Below are 16,121 nucleotides of genomic sequence, written 5' to 3'. Positions count from 1 at the left end.
CTCTCTTGTTGGTTTACTTTTGCCTCAGAACCACCAGAATGTTACAATACCTAGTGAATAGTTGTCTGTAACATTTCCACCAGATGTTTCAGTAGCATATTGGTCTTGGCATTTCTTGGTACTATGATTCTGTATTCTTTGTGATGTCTCATTGTTTGTGAGGTTTTGTTTAAAACAAAAACAAAACAAAAACTAAGTGGGGCTATATACGTAGATGTATGTCAGTACCAAAAAATTATTTTCTTAAATCCCTAAATTTCGGATTTCCATTCAAGTCTTTTAGACTCTTTTTCCTGCTGAACAGCAAAGGACTTTTATTTTCCACTTTCCTATATTCCCAAAAAGTATGAACAATGTGTTTCAGTTGACTCTATTGTATACCTTTTTGCTGAAGACTTTTTCTGTAAACACAATTGCCTTGTTCAGTTTTGTTGTAAATTGACTTACCATAGGTGCATGGTTGGTATGCTTTCTGAATGTGTGTTTGATAAGAGTGATAAAATAAAAGCTTAAAAATAAAAAAAGAAAGAAACATTTATTGGAAATGGGGTTGAAAAATTCCCTATGTTCTGCTTTCCTACAGTGTGACCATAATAAAGAAGTCAATTTTATATAATTTAAGTGAGTTAAAGACTGTCAGAACTCTCATTTGTCAAAGGGGCTCATGGACATACTAATTATTTATAGTATTTTCAACCTCAGATTACTAAGATTGCAAATGTATGTATTCCTGAATAAAGAATGTAGATTATTTTTCTCTTTCTGTCTCTCTCTGACACACACACAACACACACAAATATATCAAACCATCTTCCTGTTTTCTTTTTTTCTGTTACTCCATGAGGCGTTATTTTATTTGTAGTAGTATAGACATAATTTGTTATCATAAATTATCCAGGTTATTGTGTGTGAGTTATGTTTAAGATACTAGTTGATGAATTCTAAGTGTAGTTCATCTTATTCTTAAATATAGGTAAATATTATAATAGGTAAGCATAATAAGTGAACCATTCCATAGACTGTTTATTCATTATCAAATCTCATATAATTTGAAAAGTTCTGAAAATTTGGGTAGGCCTTGGTGATGCCATAGCTTAAAGAATAAAAACATAAATATTTTTATTATCAACAGTAATAATAGTGCTCATTGGTAAAATATGTGTAAAATTGGGTGAAAAATTTCTATACATCATAAACATGAAAATACATTTTTGCTTTCTTATTTTTTAAATAAATTACCTTCATGTTTACCTGAGCTATCGTCCACTGAGTTGTAGAAAATGAATAGTATTCCAACATATTTTAGATACATAATTTACTGACAAGTTTTTTGAGATAACTGCCAAGTATCTTCCATTTCTTATTTGTGAACCCTTCTTCTTCCAAGTATTCTTAGTTTGGGGGCATGCCGAGGGCCAGGAGATGGCTTATAAGTCCTTCTGACAACCAAAATCCTTACACTTTTTATATAAAATACCTGATTCCTCTAATCACATATCATATTGCTACCTCCATTATTGAAGTCAGAATCTGGTATAGCTCATTGTATGTTTTTAAAGCTTTGATTGAAGACTCAGTAACCTTCTTCAGGTGACTCAAACCCAGCTTTGTGGTAGTTCTTACTGGCAAAATAGACATCTCTGAGTCTAGTTGTGCCCTCAATCCCACTCTTTGGCTCACATAAACTACGTGCATTTCTTTGTTATCTATAGCAGGATCACCAGGTCTCAAATCGGTTATCTTATGAGATCTCTCAAGAGAGTGAAAAAGAAACTCTTGGCAACATTAATGGAAAACTTAAATGCAGCAATCTGGGAAGGCCAACCAACAAAGTCTGTTGCATAACACATTCTGCTGCCAAATTGAGATTGATATTGGCTGAGGTACAAATTGGTGTGGAACAAGTTGCCCAAAAGACACTTTCTGTCCAGAGTCCCTACTTTCTTTGTGTGTTTGTAATGCATCTCCCCCTCTATGGGTCAATGCCTGAGAGAGGAGAACACAATACACTTGCTTAACTGCTTCTCTCCATTCTCTTTGTTTCTCTCTTTATTTTCTTCAAATTATTTTTTCAACAAGTATTCTGGAACAAGAAGAGAGGTACTTCACTATTCTTCTACATCATAGAAGGATGAAACATCATCAAAGGGCAAGTAACAGTAACCTTATGATCCTCAGCATTTTGACTTTCTTTTCTAACTTTGGCCTCGTACTATAATTTTCTGGAAAGTTTCAAAAAAAGAAGGTAGCATGGACCTATACCAGACTCTGGGAAAGCTATTTTTAAAAAACTTCTCTGGTTATTCTCATATTCAACTAGAATTTAAGTTTTCTTGCTATTTACCATATCTATCTCCTACCATAGAGAGCAAAAATCATAACATCTTAGTTTCTATAGGTGCCAGGATAATTTTAAATATATTATGAGATAATCCTTTCAGCAGATAATTTATGGTTTGGTTCTTGATAGGATTAGTAGGAAATAAAAATTTTGATTCTCGGGATGTACTGTTCTCAAATCTCCACATGATGGTAATATTAGATTTTGCATATTTTTCCTGGATGAATTTTCTTCTTAAAATTTTGAACTTACTAAGAATAATTCCAGAAGGTATCTCAATTTCTTTAAAATAAAATAAAGTATAAGTAAATCTATACAGGATAAAGGGTACGATAAATTCACAAACTATTTCACCAAACAGATTTATTCTGAGAAAATGTGTTTGTTAAAGGATGGTCATTAATAAAGTGCATTAAAAATAAAATAGTAAAATAAAGCTGTACAGTTTCACTGATACCACCAACCAAGTCATCATGTAAACTATAAGAAGAATATACTCCCAAGGGTTAATAAATGATTATTAAAATAAAAATAAATATGCATCACTTTGACTCTAATTGGCTTTCTTATAGTTTTTTTTAAATACATATAAAAGTTTCAGTGGTAAAAACTAAACGTGGCAGGACTTTTATTGGATTACAGTTCTTAGTTGAATTTATAAAATGAAATATGTAAAATTAGATGCATTTATCTCTTGTATTCTTTTTTTGGGGGAGGTGAGGAATAATTATATTTAGGTAACAGCACAGAAATCTTTGCTTACAGTTTTAGTTTTTGCTCCCTACCCTCAACAGGGGCTGAGTCAATAGACAGCCATCCACCTGAAAGGAGATGGCAGAAGAAAGGGAAGGAAGAACCATAAAGTTGACATGGGGAAGGTGCACGAAAATGGCATTATTTCAGATGCTAGAACTGATTATCCAGAGTCTGGTGCATACTCAAGACAAAATATACAATTTATTTCAATCCCAATTATGGCTTTAAATGAAAAATGTCAAAACAGGACACTTTTATAATTAGCTACATATATGTAAATGGGTGTGCCTGTGTACATTTCTTGGGGCAAAAATATTTTTGGGTTTGAGGGCTCTTTAGGAGCAAACTATATGTCTTTAATTTATCCTAAGAGAACAATGCTCTAAATGGTAAAGTAAAAACCATCAGACATTCAATTAGATTGAAGTACACACCACACACACCCAAAAAATCCCAGGGAAGATATTTGAAGTGATTGTATTGTGCATTACCTTACCGGTATCTCCTACTTTTAAATTAAGTTTTAGTACATTTTTCCCCACAAATGAATATTTCTATTACCAAATATCAAGAAGTAACTCCTTCAAGTATCGGATCACTAAACAGCAGTTTACATTATTATGAAATGCTCAAATGTGGGACTAAATCTGTTTCATTTCTATAGCAATAGAAGTCCTTGCAGAAACAAAACATTCCAACAACCTGGCCTGACCTTGACTTCCTCTGGGACAGAACAAAACAACATGCTGCAAAGCACTGAATCTTGACTTTGCTAAAGTGAAGGTCACTTCAGTGCCTGTTGGGAGGTATTTCAGTTACATTGAAACCACTAAAACAAAAATCAAGATGTTTGAGGGGCAGCAGCAATAAGGCAATCATTCCCTTTTCTATCTCTTCATAGCATCAGTGTGACAAATCTCTTACAGGGAAAATAACTCTGAATTGCCCATAGGCTGCCAGGTGAGAGGACAGACACAACTACGACTTTAAGGGCAGATGAAGAAGTCTAGAGGAATTTTTTTTTCCCTTTTCCTGATTCTCAACTTTCCTTTGTTTTCTTTTTTTTTAATCTCAATGATTAACAGTATGTCACTCAATTCAGAGTGTCATACATGTACTGAGAACTATTTTAATTATCGTGTTATATGAAAGAATCACTTAGAAAGTTTGAAATTGAGAATTAAGTACCTATTGATGATTTATGATAGACACTGTCTCTGTACATTTGTGTTGCTATAAAGAAATATCCGAAGCTCAGTGATTTATAAAGAAAAGAGGCTGATTTGGCTCACAGTTCCGCAGGCTACACAAGAAATGTGAGGGCAGCATCTGCTTCTGGTGAGGACTTCAGCCTGCTTCCACTTATGGTAGAAAGGGAAGGGGAGCCAGCATGGGAAGATCATGGCCAGAGAGGGCACAAGAAAGAGAGGGAGCAGGTACCAGGCTCTTTTTAACAAACAGTTCTCCTGGGAAGTAAAAGTGACAACTCACTCATTGCCATGAGAATGGCACCAAGCCATTCATAAAGGATCAGCCCAGAGATCCAAGCGCCGCCCTTTAGGTCTTACCTCCAGTATCAGGGATCAGATTTCCACATGAGATTCCAAGGGCAAAAATATCCAAACTCTGTGTGACACATAGCTCTTAACTTTACATTATACTAGCATGAAGAATTACATTAACTAGGCCCTTGCCTTTAGACGTCCATCTTTTAAAAAGTATCTAAAAACATTGCTGCTTTTCCACAAACATACATATTATGACCATATTATTTATTATCCAAATAAGGACTTTTCATAATTAAAACAGGACAGTGGTAGAAAGTGAGACCATCCCAGAATAACGAGATGTATAGTTATCCTTAAAATACTGTATTTCCTGTTATATAAAGCTATTTCCTATGTTTTTATAATAATAATGTAACTATTAGTGCATATGTAGCTTAAGATAATGATTTGCATTTAACATTTATCTGCATAAAATAGATCTACTACCAGGGGAAAGAAAGGCAAGGACAGATCACTAAGCTAAGTATGCATTAATTGGTGAAGTATGTAATTGAAGGGTAAATTCTTCCCTACACCATCCTCTCCAAGCACAGTGTAGTTGATATGAACGATTGCAGGATTGACAGCAAAAGAAAGTACACACAATTGGTCCATTATCATTTAACATGATCACTTTCCCTACTTTTTCTTTCTTATAATAAATAACTCTGATATAACAGAAAGTTAGGGCAGGTTCAACTGCTTAAAAATGTATCTTTAAATTCATACCAAAATGAATACTCGGCATGGTATTTAAGGGTGATAGCTAAAATAGAAAATGTTTATAAATTAATGCTAATACTTTGTATTGTATCAAGTTAGCTAAACAATGAATGAAGTTTTATTGGTAAATATAAGGCATATTAGAAAGTAGAATTTGTATTAATTACATTTATAACAGTACCACTATTTTAAACTCATTTACATAGAGTGTTGCAAAATCTTGGATTTATAATTGATAGTAATAATTAATCTGGGATTTACAATTGACAATAAAATGAAAACATTAAAATGAACAAAACCATAGATATATTAAGTACTCAATCAATAACCTAGGACCATTTGTAGCACACTGACTCTTTTTTTCACACGTTTTCATGGTAGTTTAAATCCAAAACGCTTTCTATGATAAACTATATCAAATTTTATTTAACTTTGATAAACATATTTATATATTATATTTATAAATAACATGCAATAATATATAAAATAACACATAAATTATTGATTTAAATGTTTAAAACAATACATTTGAGGACAATAAGAGGATCATCACTTGTAGAATACTGTTTTCAAAACACTTTTACTGATAAAAAGGCAATTGAATAGAATTTCTTTATGTTATTTATTTCATACTTTGCTATTGGTGCCTTTTTTCTTAAAGAAAAAAAAAAGGACTTTGCTGTAAGTCATCAATTTATCATCCCAGAATGATATATTTCAAAACTGTAGAGTGAATTAAATTAAATGAGAATATCATATCATATTCATAGAGTTTACACAATTAAAAATATTACACAAGTCCAGAAATGGCAGAATTTTTGCCCATCTCTTTCTTACCTGCTTGTGAGCATGGTCATATGAGTTAATGTGATTGTCAAACTCCTGGTGCTTATAGTACTGCTTGTCACAGAGTTCACAGTAAAAATTTGCCTTCAGATCTTCCAAAGCTTTTGCTATGGTATTTTCCTTCTCAGCATAGTCCTGAAAAATAAAATTTCAAGGAAGGATACAATTAGCTCTCCCCTGTGTTTACTTTGTTCTAACAGTTGTCAACTATAGTATAATAATAAGAGTTAGAAACAGAATACAGCAAAGAGGAAAATAAAGCAAATACTAGAAAACCAAGTTAGAATAAATTATGACTTAAAAATTAAAAGGCTAACAGAAGCAGCCAAGATAAGTAACAGAAAAATAGCACAAATGTGGAGGAGAAATGCAAATGATAGAAATAAATAGAAGTCCTTGATTGAACAAGTTCCTATGCTAGGTTAGCATAAAAACTGAAAAAGTGAATGGCATAAATCCGGGAGGTAGAGCTTGCAGTGAGCTGAGATCTGGCCACTGCACTCCAGCATGGGCGACAGAGCGAGACTCCGTCTCAAAAAAAAAAAAAAAAAAAAAAAAAAAAACCTGAAAATCACATAACTGTCTTGATTCAACTGCGGATTCCTGGCAATGACTCAGCTAACAGAAAATTTTTCTATTCTGAACATGTAAAATGTGTTCTGCTTGAAAAGGTCTGTATTTGTGCACAAATATACAAGTTTTGTATTTTGTTTGTTTCCTTAATTATCTATCTAGTAACTTATTATTCATTTCAACTAGGCATTTAACTTGGCTAATATTTTTTTATCCTGACCCGTATCAATTTAGAATGAACATTAAAATAATTTCTATTTATTGGAAAATAAAACACTTTTCTGCAGGTTATTTCAGTTATTTACCTAAACTGAAGGGATTAAACTGCAAAAGCGATTGTTTTCATCATACTCACAGTAAAGAAAGACAGTGATAAAACCAAACCTCTGAGAAGATGAACATATAGCCCATCATCATTAGCTTTTGTTTACAATGCATAAAATGGCCAAATGTTTGACTGTGTGTTTTAAGTTACATTTAAGATAAACTACTTGCTATTTCATGCTTACTTAAATGTCAATGAAGTAAATTTCACAAATAATGGCAAAAGACCCTAGCACCTCCTTGAAGCTCTTTCTTGCTCCCTCTTGCCACATGTGATCCCTGAACCTGCTGGTTCCTCTTCCCCTTCTGCCATAAGCAGAAGCAACCTGAGCCCCTCAACAGATGCAGTCAATTCAATGTTGCCAGGCATGAATAAAGTTTACACGTGGAAAAACTGTCCAATTCTTTCACTGAAGAAGTGAAAATTGGACAATATTTCCGTGTGTAAACATTATTCATGATGTGAAGAATACCTAAACTTTAGGCCTCACTGTAAAATATATTTCTAACTTCCAGATTATCTTATATACAACTCCTTTAAAATTCAAAATAACTGGACCTGGTGCCGTGGCTCATGCCTGCAGTTCCAGCACTTTGGGAAGCCTAGGCAGGTGGACCACTTGAGGTCAAGAGTTCAAGACCAGCCTGACCAACACGGTAAAACCCTGTCTCTACTAAAAATACAAAAATTAGCCAAGCGTGGTGGTAGGCACCTGTAATCCCAGCTACTCGGAGGCTGAGGCAGGAGAATTGCTTGAACCTGGGAGGCGGAGGTTGCAGTGAGCTGAGATCATGCCACTGCACTCTAGCCTGGGCAACAGAGCAAGACTCTGCCTCAAAAAAAAAAATCATCATAACTATATAGTCAAGTCTCTTATGTACTACTATAAAACACACTTTTAGCACTGATATTTATAAATAAAATGTAGTCCTCTATATGGCAATGGCACTTATCCTCCTTACACATATAAACTAGAAAGGACTCATAGTATGAAATTAAAGCAATTTGTTTAAATTGTTTCTACAATACTGAAAAGTGGTTCACCAATAATTTAATACATGACTAATACTTTACTTATATTATTGCACTGTATATTCATGCATACATCACATATAATAAAGTTCATGTGGGATGCATACTTTGTAGTAATCAATGCATACATTTGCCATATTACATAGGTTACTTTCTCATTTTAAATATTGTCACGTTTTATTAGTTGTATCAACTGCACAACAAAGGTGACTCTTATAGTTTGGATAATTTTCCCTTCCAAACCTCATGTTAAAATGATTTTCAATGCTGGAGGTGGGGCCTAATGGGAGGTATTTGGGTGATAAGGGCAGATCCTTCATCAATAGATAAACACCCTCCATGGAGGATTGAGGTGAGTAAGTTCTTACTATATTAATTTTCTTGAGAGCTGGTTGTTAAAAAGATCCTGGCATCTTCCTGTAGCTCTCTCTTGCTTCCTCTTGTATCATGTGATCTCTGCACCCACCGGCTCCCCTTCCCCTTCCATCATGAGTGGAAGTAGCCTGAGGCCCACATCAGATGCAGATGACAGCACCATACTTCATGTACAGCCTGCAGAACCATGAGTCAAATAAATCTATTTTCTGTATAAATTACCCAGCCTCAGGTATTCTTTTAGAACAACACAAATGAACTAAGACAGTGATAAATCACAAAATAACTCAATGGTTTATGCATAATTCCATCAATTTCAGTAAATAATGAACCATTTCTCGATAAATTTGTCAATTATTCCTAATTACACTAATTGATTCTTCTAATATGTTAAAAACACTTAGTTTAAAAGGGTAAAAGTAAGTAATGTAGATACAGATTGCTTATTGAATTTTCAATAAAATCTTCAAAATAATACTTTATGGATTAGTCAATTTAAAGGAAACAAAAATTAAGTAATATGATTTCATGGCTAAAGCATTTGAGGCAGAGATAACATTCTAATCAATATAGGAAATGGAAATAATTTTGGGATTAAAGCTGAATTAGCTCTCTGGACAATCTTAAACTAACAGAAATTTCATGGTAAATAGTTTATTTTCCCCATTCATTATAACTACAATAAAGCTACTTCCTCTCTATAAATATTTGATTAGTTCTTATTATGTTGTAAGGTTTTTTTTTTTTTTTTTTTTTTAATAAGACTGATATTCCTCCAGAGAAGCAATCATTGGTTTCTGTTTACTCCATCTACAAAGGTGGGAAGGTTTGCAGCGGAACAGATTTCTTGGTCAAATTGCATTCTTCAAAAATATTAGCTTCAGCCTAGATTTAAAAATAAAAACAGTAATTTAAAAGTAACTATAGCTAACATTTAGTTAGTGCTTATTTAGGGTCAGTCACTGATGAATAATTTGGATGTATTAACTCATTTAATCCTGATTCTTTTCATTTCCTCACTTTACAGATGGAAATAATGAAGCACAGGAAAGTTAAGTAGCTCCAGGATATAGTGAGTAAATGTTCACTCCATATTTAAACCCAAATAGTCTTGTTCATAGTATTTAATTATTTCTAAACTTTTAAGCACGTAAAAAAGAGAGAGGAGTATAATCATCCCTATGTATCCACTAATCAGCTTCAGTAACCATGAACTCAAGGTCAATCTTGATTTATTGTATCCTATCCCATCTCATACCCTTTCATCTTGCCCAAATAATTTTTAAATGCATTCCCAGCTTTATATCACTTTTTCTGTAAATATTTCAGTATATATCTCTAAATTAGAATGACTTTTAAAAAGCATAATCACAAAAGCAATATCAGATCGAAACAAAGAAACAAAAACAGTAGAGAAACCACGATCATTTTGTATTGTCATCAAATATCCCAGTCAGTGTGGGCAAATAGCTCTAATCTCTAATATTTAAAATAGGTTGTTCAAACCAAAATTCCATTAAGGCCCATACATTACCATCTTCTATGCTTCTTAGTCTCTTTTATTCTGTATTTCCCCATCTCTTTGCTTTATTTCTCATTACAATTTATTTTTCAGAAAAAAATTAAAATTATGCTTCAATTTAAAAAATGTTAATAGCTATAGAAAAGTTACAAAACTATAATAAAAGACATACGATTTTCACTTGAATAAAATTATTGTTAACATTTTGATATATTTGTGTGTTCTGTTGCTTTCTCTCTAACTCTATCCTCCTCTAAGTTATTAAAAGAAACATAGCATGGCCAAATTTAAGTTTGAAAGTGATAGCACAATTACAAACATTTGAGCCAGACTTTCAAGTTGACGTTAAGTGCAGTTAAGGAATCAAGGCTGTGTTCTAGAAAATATTAGCAGAGTAAAAAAAGACTTCATTATTGTATGTGCATCTTAAGGGAAAGGAGTCATATGTATTGTTACTGATCATACATTTAAAAACATGTATGTAGACAAAATCATTCCTAGTCAGGCTGACACATTCCATGACCCCTCTCTTTGATTGTGGCTAATATTGAAACAGGCACTGACTGAGATTGTAAAGCACATATTAAATACCTCCATCCCACAGCAGAAAGTAAGAGATACATTTGAGTGAGATGAAAAAGGAGCACAGCTGTTCTTATACATGCAATCCAAAATGTTCACCCTCTATCTGGTAAAGCCATTCTAGATTGAACTATGAGCACAGTTTTGTACTGTGTCACTGAGAGTGAAGGCACAAAGTGAAAAAGAAGGACAATCTTCCTGCAACTAGTCAGGTCATTCTAACTCAGCACTTTTTATATATATGTAAAAACAGTAAAGGTTGAATCCTTTCTTTTAGGGAAGCAGTATGCATATACCTCCAAGTTATAAAGTCACAAATCTTAATTGGTGACCACAGCAACTCGGCAGTACAATAAATTTTGGAGACAGCAAAGTGAAATAGAGAAGTTAATGGTTTACCCACACCCCAAGGACAATATATCCCCTAATACTAAATATGAATAGCACCAAAGTAGAACCTTGAAGGGAGAAACATTATTTTCCAACATGATGCACTTCATAGTGGCCTCATCATAGCATATGGCCTCTTTCCGAAGGTATTCTTAATTGGGCATATACAAGTAACTTTCCCTGATAAGTGTGAGCTCTCTGAGGGAAAGAATTTGTACCTGTTTTCCTTACTTTTTTATTTCCAGAGCTTTTAGCAGAGCCCAGCATTAGCAGACATTCAACAAATAACAAATAAATAACATTAGGACTGCCCTTTTAGTCTTGAAAATGAGTACATTAGGAAAGAGGGTCAATGTCAGCAACATGAAGGAAAACAGGACTCCCTAGTGTTTATTTCCTGCAGAAACATCAATTTAAACAACTATTCACACATAAAAATACCTTCATAAGAGCTAAGGAAATCAGATAAGAGATTACAGCACCCACATATAGCACTGAAATAAGAAAATACCCATTGAAGAATGTAGGAAAGATAGTATTACATTACCCATGCCACTCTTCCACCAACTCCAAGCAAGAAAGTATGGAGAGAGATATTTTCCACATGAAGGAGGAGAGGAATGTGAACATAGGACTTTGCTTCAGATCCCAACACCAGCCCTGTGCCCCCAAAAAACTAATGCTGGGCAGCGCCCCAGAGCCCCAGATTCCAGGACAGTACCTGTGGACTAAGCCTCTAGATCTGCTCTAGCACCAGGTTAGATTCTGTAGCCCCCGGCTCCAAGCCTGAGCAACAGACTTGATCTTCAGTCCACCACTGGGACTCCACCACTGGGCTGACCTCAGTAGCCCCAGACTCCGGACCTCATCCAACACAAGGCTGGCCCACAGCAGCCTCAGGCTCTGGTTTGCCCATACCCTAGGCCAACCCCAGAGGCCCAAGACTCCTGAATGCACCAGTACTGAGCTTGGCCATTGCCCCAGGCTTTAGGCCTTCACCAGCTAAAAGTCTACAGCTGCAGCCCCAGTTATCAGGTCAGCACCTACAAACCCAACTCTCAGGCAAGTCCCTGCAGATACAGGATCCAGGCCCAACCATTGCCATGCCACTGCCTGTGGCATCAGATTCTAGGCTGGCCCAACAGAGCCTCCAAGTCCACCCTGGCACTAAGGAAGTTCCCATAGTTGCAGCATCCAGGCTATCCTTGCAAACTTTTTCTGGGCCTTTCTTAGCACCAGGCTGAACCCTGTAGTCTCAGGCTCTGGATCAGCCTCAATGCCAGGCAGACCCTAGTGGACCCATGTGCTGGACCAAACCCAATACCACGCTGACCCCTGCAGCCCTAGTCATTAGGTCAGCACCTGAAAACCCAGCCTCCAGGCAAGTTCCTATGGATATAATCTAGGTCCACTCACAGATAAGGCAGTTCTTATGGTCCTAGACTTCAAGTCTGCCCTAATGCCAAGTTGGCACTTCTGGCCTCAAACATCAAACAGGTAACCATGGACACAGGCCCCAAGACTTCTATTGTTTAACCAGGTTCCAGGCTATTCACCGAGGACCTAGGACCCAGTCAAGTTCTCACAGACCAAGCCTCTAGGGTAGTACCTATACACCAGCACCAGCAGATAAAAGTTACAGGCAAGTCCCCATGCCCTGGACTCCAGAGGACCCAGGGCCAAGGCCCACCATAGTATACTCCAGTGCCAAGGCACACACTGTGGACATTGAGGACACTGAGAGCCCAAGAACACCCCTGTAGACCCAAGTTCCAAGCCAGTCCTCATGGACTCAGACCTGTTCCTGTGGAGTTAAGGCTCCATTTTCATCCCAATGGAACCAAATGCCAAACTCATCCTAGTGGGTGGCCAGCCCTTGAAGACTCAGGCTCATGGCCCGCCCCAGTGCCAAGGCAGCCCTTGTGGACCCCGGGTTAAGGAAAGCCATAGGTTCTAAGCCTACCTACCTCCTGACCTAGGCATCAGGACAACTCGACTTTAGATTCCAGCAATAAGCCAACTCTTGAATCATGCCAGGTGGTCTGTTCAGAATCTCTGGACAGACTGACTGAGGAGGGTTTCCCAGACAAATAACCTGGAAGAAAAAACTACTTCTAATGCATCCACATCAATGTAAGGCAACAAGAACCATGAAAAACCAAGGATATAGAACATCACCAAAAGAACAAAATCTCCCACTAGCTGACCTAAGAAAATGGAGATATAAAAACTCCTTGAGAAAGAATTCCAAATAACTGTTTTAAAGAAGCTCAGTGAACTTTAAGAAAACATAGAAAATGAGTAAATAAAATCAGGAAGACAATAAATGATCCAAAACAATAAATTTAACAAATAATCAATAATATATAGTATAAATCAAATTCTAGAGCTGAAAAATATGATGAATGAAATTAACAATGCATTAGAGAACATCAATAGCAGAATTCGTCATGACAAAGAAAATCTGTGAACTCAAAGAAAGGATATTTAAAAATACACAGTCAGGGGAGAAATAATAAAACAAGAAGAAAACATCTTTATGGAATTTATTGAACAGCATCAAGACAGCACATATTTAAATCATAAAATATAGAAGAAGAGAAAAAAGGGGGTAGAAAGCTTGGTTTTAAACGTAATACCAGACACTTTCAAAATTTGAGGAAAGATATAAATATCCAGGTACAGGAAGGTTAAGGATCTCCAACTGTCAAAAATTAAAGACAAAGAAAAATCCTGAAAGCAGCAATAAAAAAGCATCAAATAACATATAAAGGAGGGACAATAAAACTAGCAACATATTTCTCAGCAGAGCACTTATAGCCCAGGAGAGAGTGGGATGAATTACTTAGCTATTGAAGGAAAAAACTATCAACTAAGAATATTGTGCCCAGCAAATCTGTGTTTTATAAATGAAGGAAAGTTAGACTTTCCCAGACAAACAAAAGCTGAGGGATTACCTCATCACTAGACTTGTCTCACAAAAATGGATAAACGGCGTTCTTCCAACCAGTAACATGAAACAAGAAAGTGTAAAACCAACTGATAAAAGTGAGTACTGCAAAAGTATGTGCAAATTCAGAATAATCTAATAATGTAATGCTGGTATATACACCACTTACGTATTTAGTATGAAAGTTAAAAGAAAAAATATTAAAAATAATTATCATTACAATAATTAGTTAAGAAATATACACTTAAAATATGCAAATTAAAACATCAAAATACATGTCAAGATGGAGTGGAATGAAAATGTAGAGTTTCTTAATGCTCTCAAAGTTAAGTTGTTATTACCCCCTTTTTTTTTTTTGAGAAAGAGTCTCACTCTGTTGCATAGGCTGGAGTGCAGTGGCGCAATCTCGGCTCACTGCAACCTTCACCTGCCAGGTTCAAGTGATTCTCCTACCTTACCCTTCTGAGTGGCTGGAATTACAGGTGTGTGCCAACATGCCCTGCTAATTTTTGTATTTTTAACAGAGATAAGGTTTTGCCATGTTGTCCAGGTTGGTCTTGAACTCTTGACCTCAGGTGATCCACCCACCTCGGACTCCCAAATTGCTGGGATTACAGGTGTGAGCCACTGCACCTGGCCTAAGTTGTTATTATCTTAATGTGGCCTCTTATAACTATAAAATATATGTTTAAGTTTTACAATAACCACAAAGCAAAAATATATAATAGATATACCAAAGATAAAAAGGTAGGAAAAAAAGCATATCACTAGAGAAAAAAGTACTTCATCACAATGGAAGCCATCGAGAGTGGAAGAAAGAAACAAAAGATCTACAAAATAACCAGAAAACAATGAATAGGAAGACAGCAGTAAGTCCTCACCTATCAATAATTACCTTGAATGTAAATTAATTAATTTATCCAATCAAAAATATAGAGTGGCTGAATACATTAAATAAACAAGACCCAACCCAACCCAAATATATGCTTCTTGTTAGAGATTCATTTCACTTGTAAGGACACATAGAGGCTGAAAGTAAATAAATGAAAAAAGATGTACATGCAAATGAAAACCAAATTAAGTAGCTATATTTAGATAAGACAGGGTTTAAGTCAAAAACTGAATACAAAGATAAAAAGGTCATTATATGGTGTTAAATGGGTCAACTTAGTAGAGGTTATAACAATATAAAAATAAAAATGTTACAGTATGTAAATACACAAAACTAATGTTAAATATCTGAGGGGAGAGATAGACTGTAATATAATAATACTAGAGAAATCCATTGCTTCATTTCCAGCAATGGACAGTTCATTCAGACAGAAAATCAATATGAAAACGTGGGACTTAAACTACATCTTAGACCAAATGGACCTAACCGACATGTATGGAACATTATATTCAACAGTAACAGGAAACACTTTCTTCTCAAGTGTACACAGGACATTCTCCTGGATAGCCTATATGTGAGGCAACAAAACAAGGTTTAGTAGATTTAAGAAAATTAAAATGATATCAATTTTTATTGATCAATTTTTATTGTGATCAAATTTTATTGATCACAATGGTATAAAACCAAAAAAGGAATCAATAACAAGAGTTATTTCAGGAAATTATGAAATACATGGAAATTAAACAACATGCTTCTGAACAACCAGTCATTGAAGAAATTAAAAGGAAAAATTTAAATTGTCTTCAAACAAATGAAAATGGAAGACAATGGAAGATAAAACCAAAACTTAAGGAATGCAACAAAAGCAATCGTAAGAGGAAAGTTTGTAGCAATAAATGCCTAGATCAAAAAAGAAAGATGTCAAATAAATAACATAATATTACACTTCCCAGAACTAGAAAAAGAAGAACAAATTGAGCTCAAAGTTAGCAGAAGGAAGGAAATAATAAAGACCAGAACAAAATCAAATGAAAGAGAGACTAGAAAAACAATAAACACACATAACCTACCTAGACTGAATCATGAAGTACTGGTTGAGTATCCCTTATCTGATATGCTTGAGACCAGAGTGGTTTGGACTTAAATTTTTTTTCAGATTTTGAAATATGTGCATGTACATAATGAGATATCTCGGGGATGGGAACCAAATCTAAGCACAAAATTCACGGGTGTTTCACGTATTCCTTATATACAGAGCCTGAATGTG

The 16,121-nt window shown here is 35.1% G+C and overlaps 1 protein-coding gene across 1 annotated transcript in view; it reads right to left on the bottom strand.

Moving 5' to 3' along the window:
* Positions 1-16,121, bottom strand: part of ZNF804A (zinc finger protein 804A) — a 348,960-nt gene that overhangs the window by 66,066 nt on the left and 266,773 nt on the right. The window contains exon 2 of the mRNA XM_001103182.5: positions 6,205-6,348. Within this exon, the coding sequence (XP_001103182.3) occupies positions 6,205-6,348 (144 nt within the window). The remainder of the gene's footprint in view (positions 1-6,204; positions 6,349-16,121) is intronic.

The sequence above is a fragment of the Macaca mulatta genome, chromosome 12 (genome assembly GCF_049350105.2).
Source record: "Macaca mulatta isolate MMU2019108-1 chromosome 12, T2T-MMU8v2.0, whole genome shotgun sequence".
Lineage (NCBI taxonomy): Eukaryota > Metazoa > Chordata > Mammalia > Primates > Cercopithecidae > Macaca > Macaca mulatta.
This window is presented reverse-complemented; position numbering and strand designations above follow the sequence as displayed.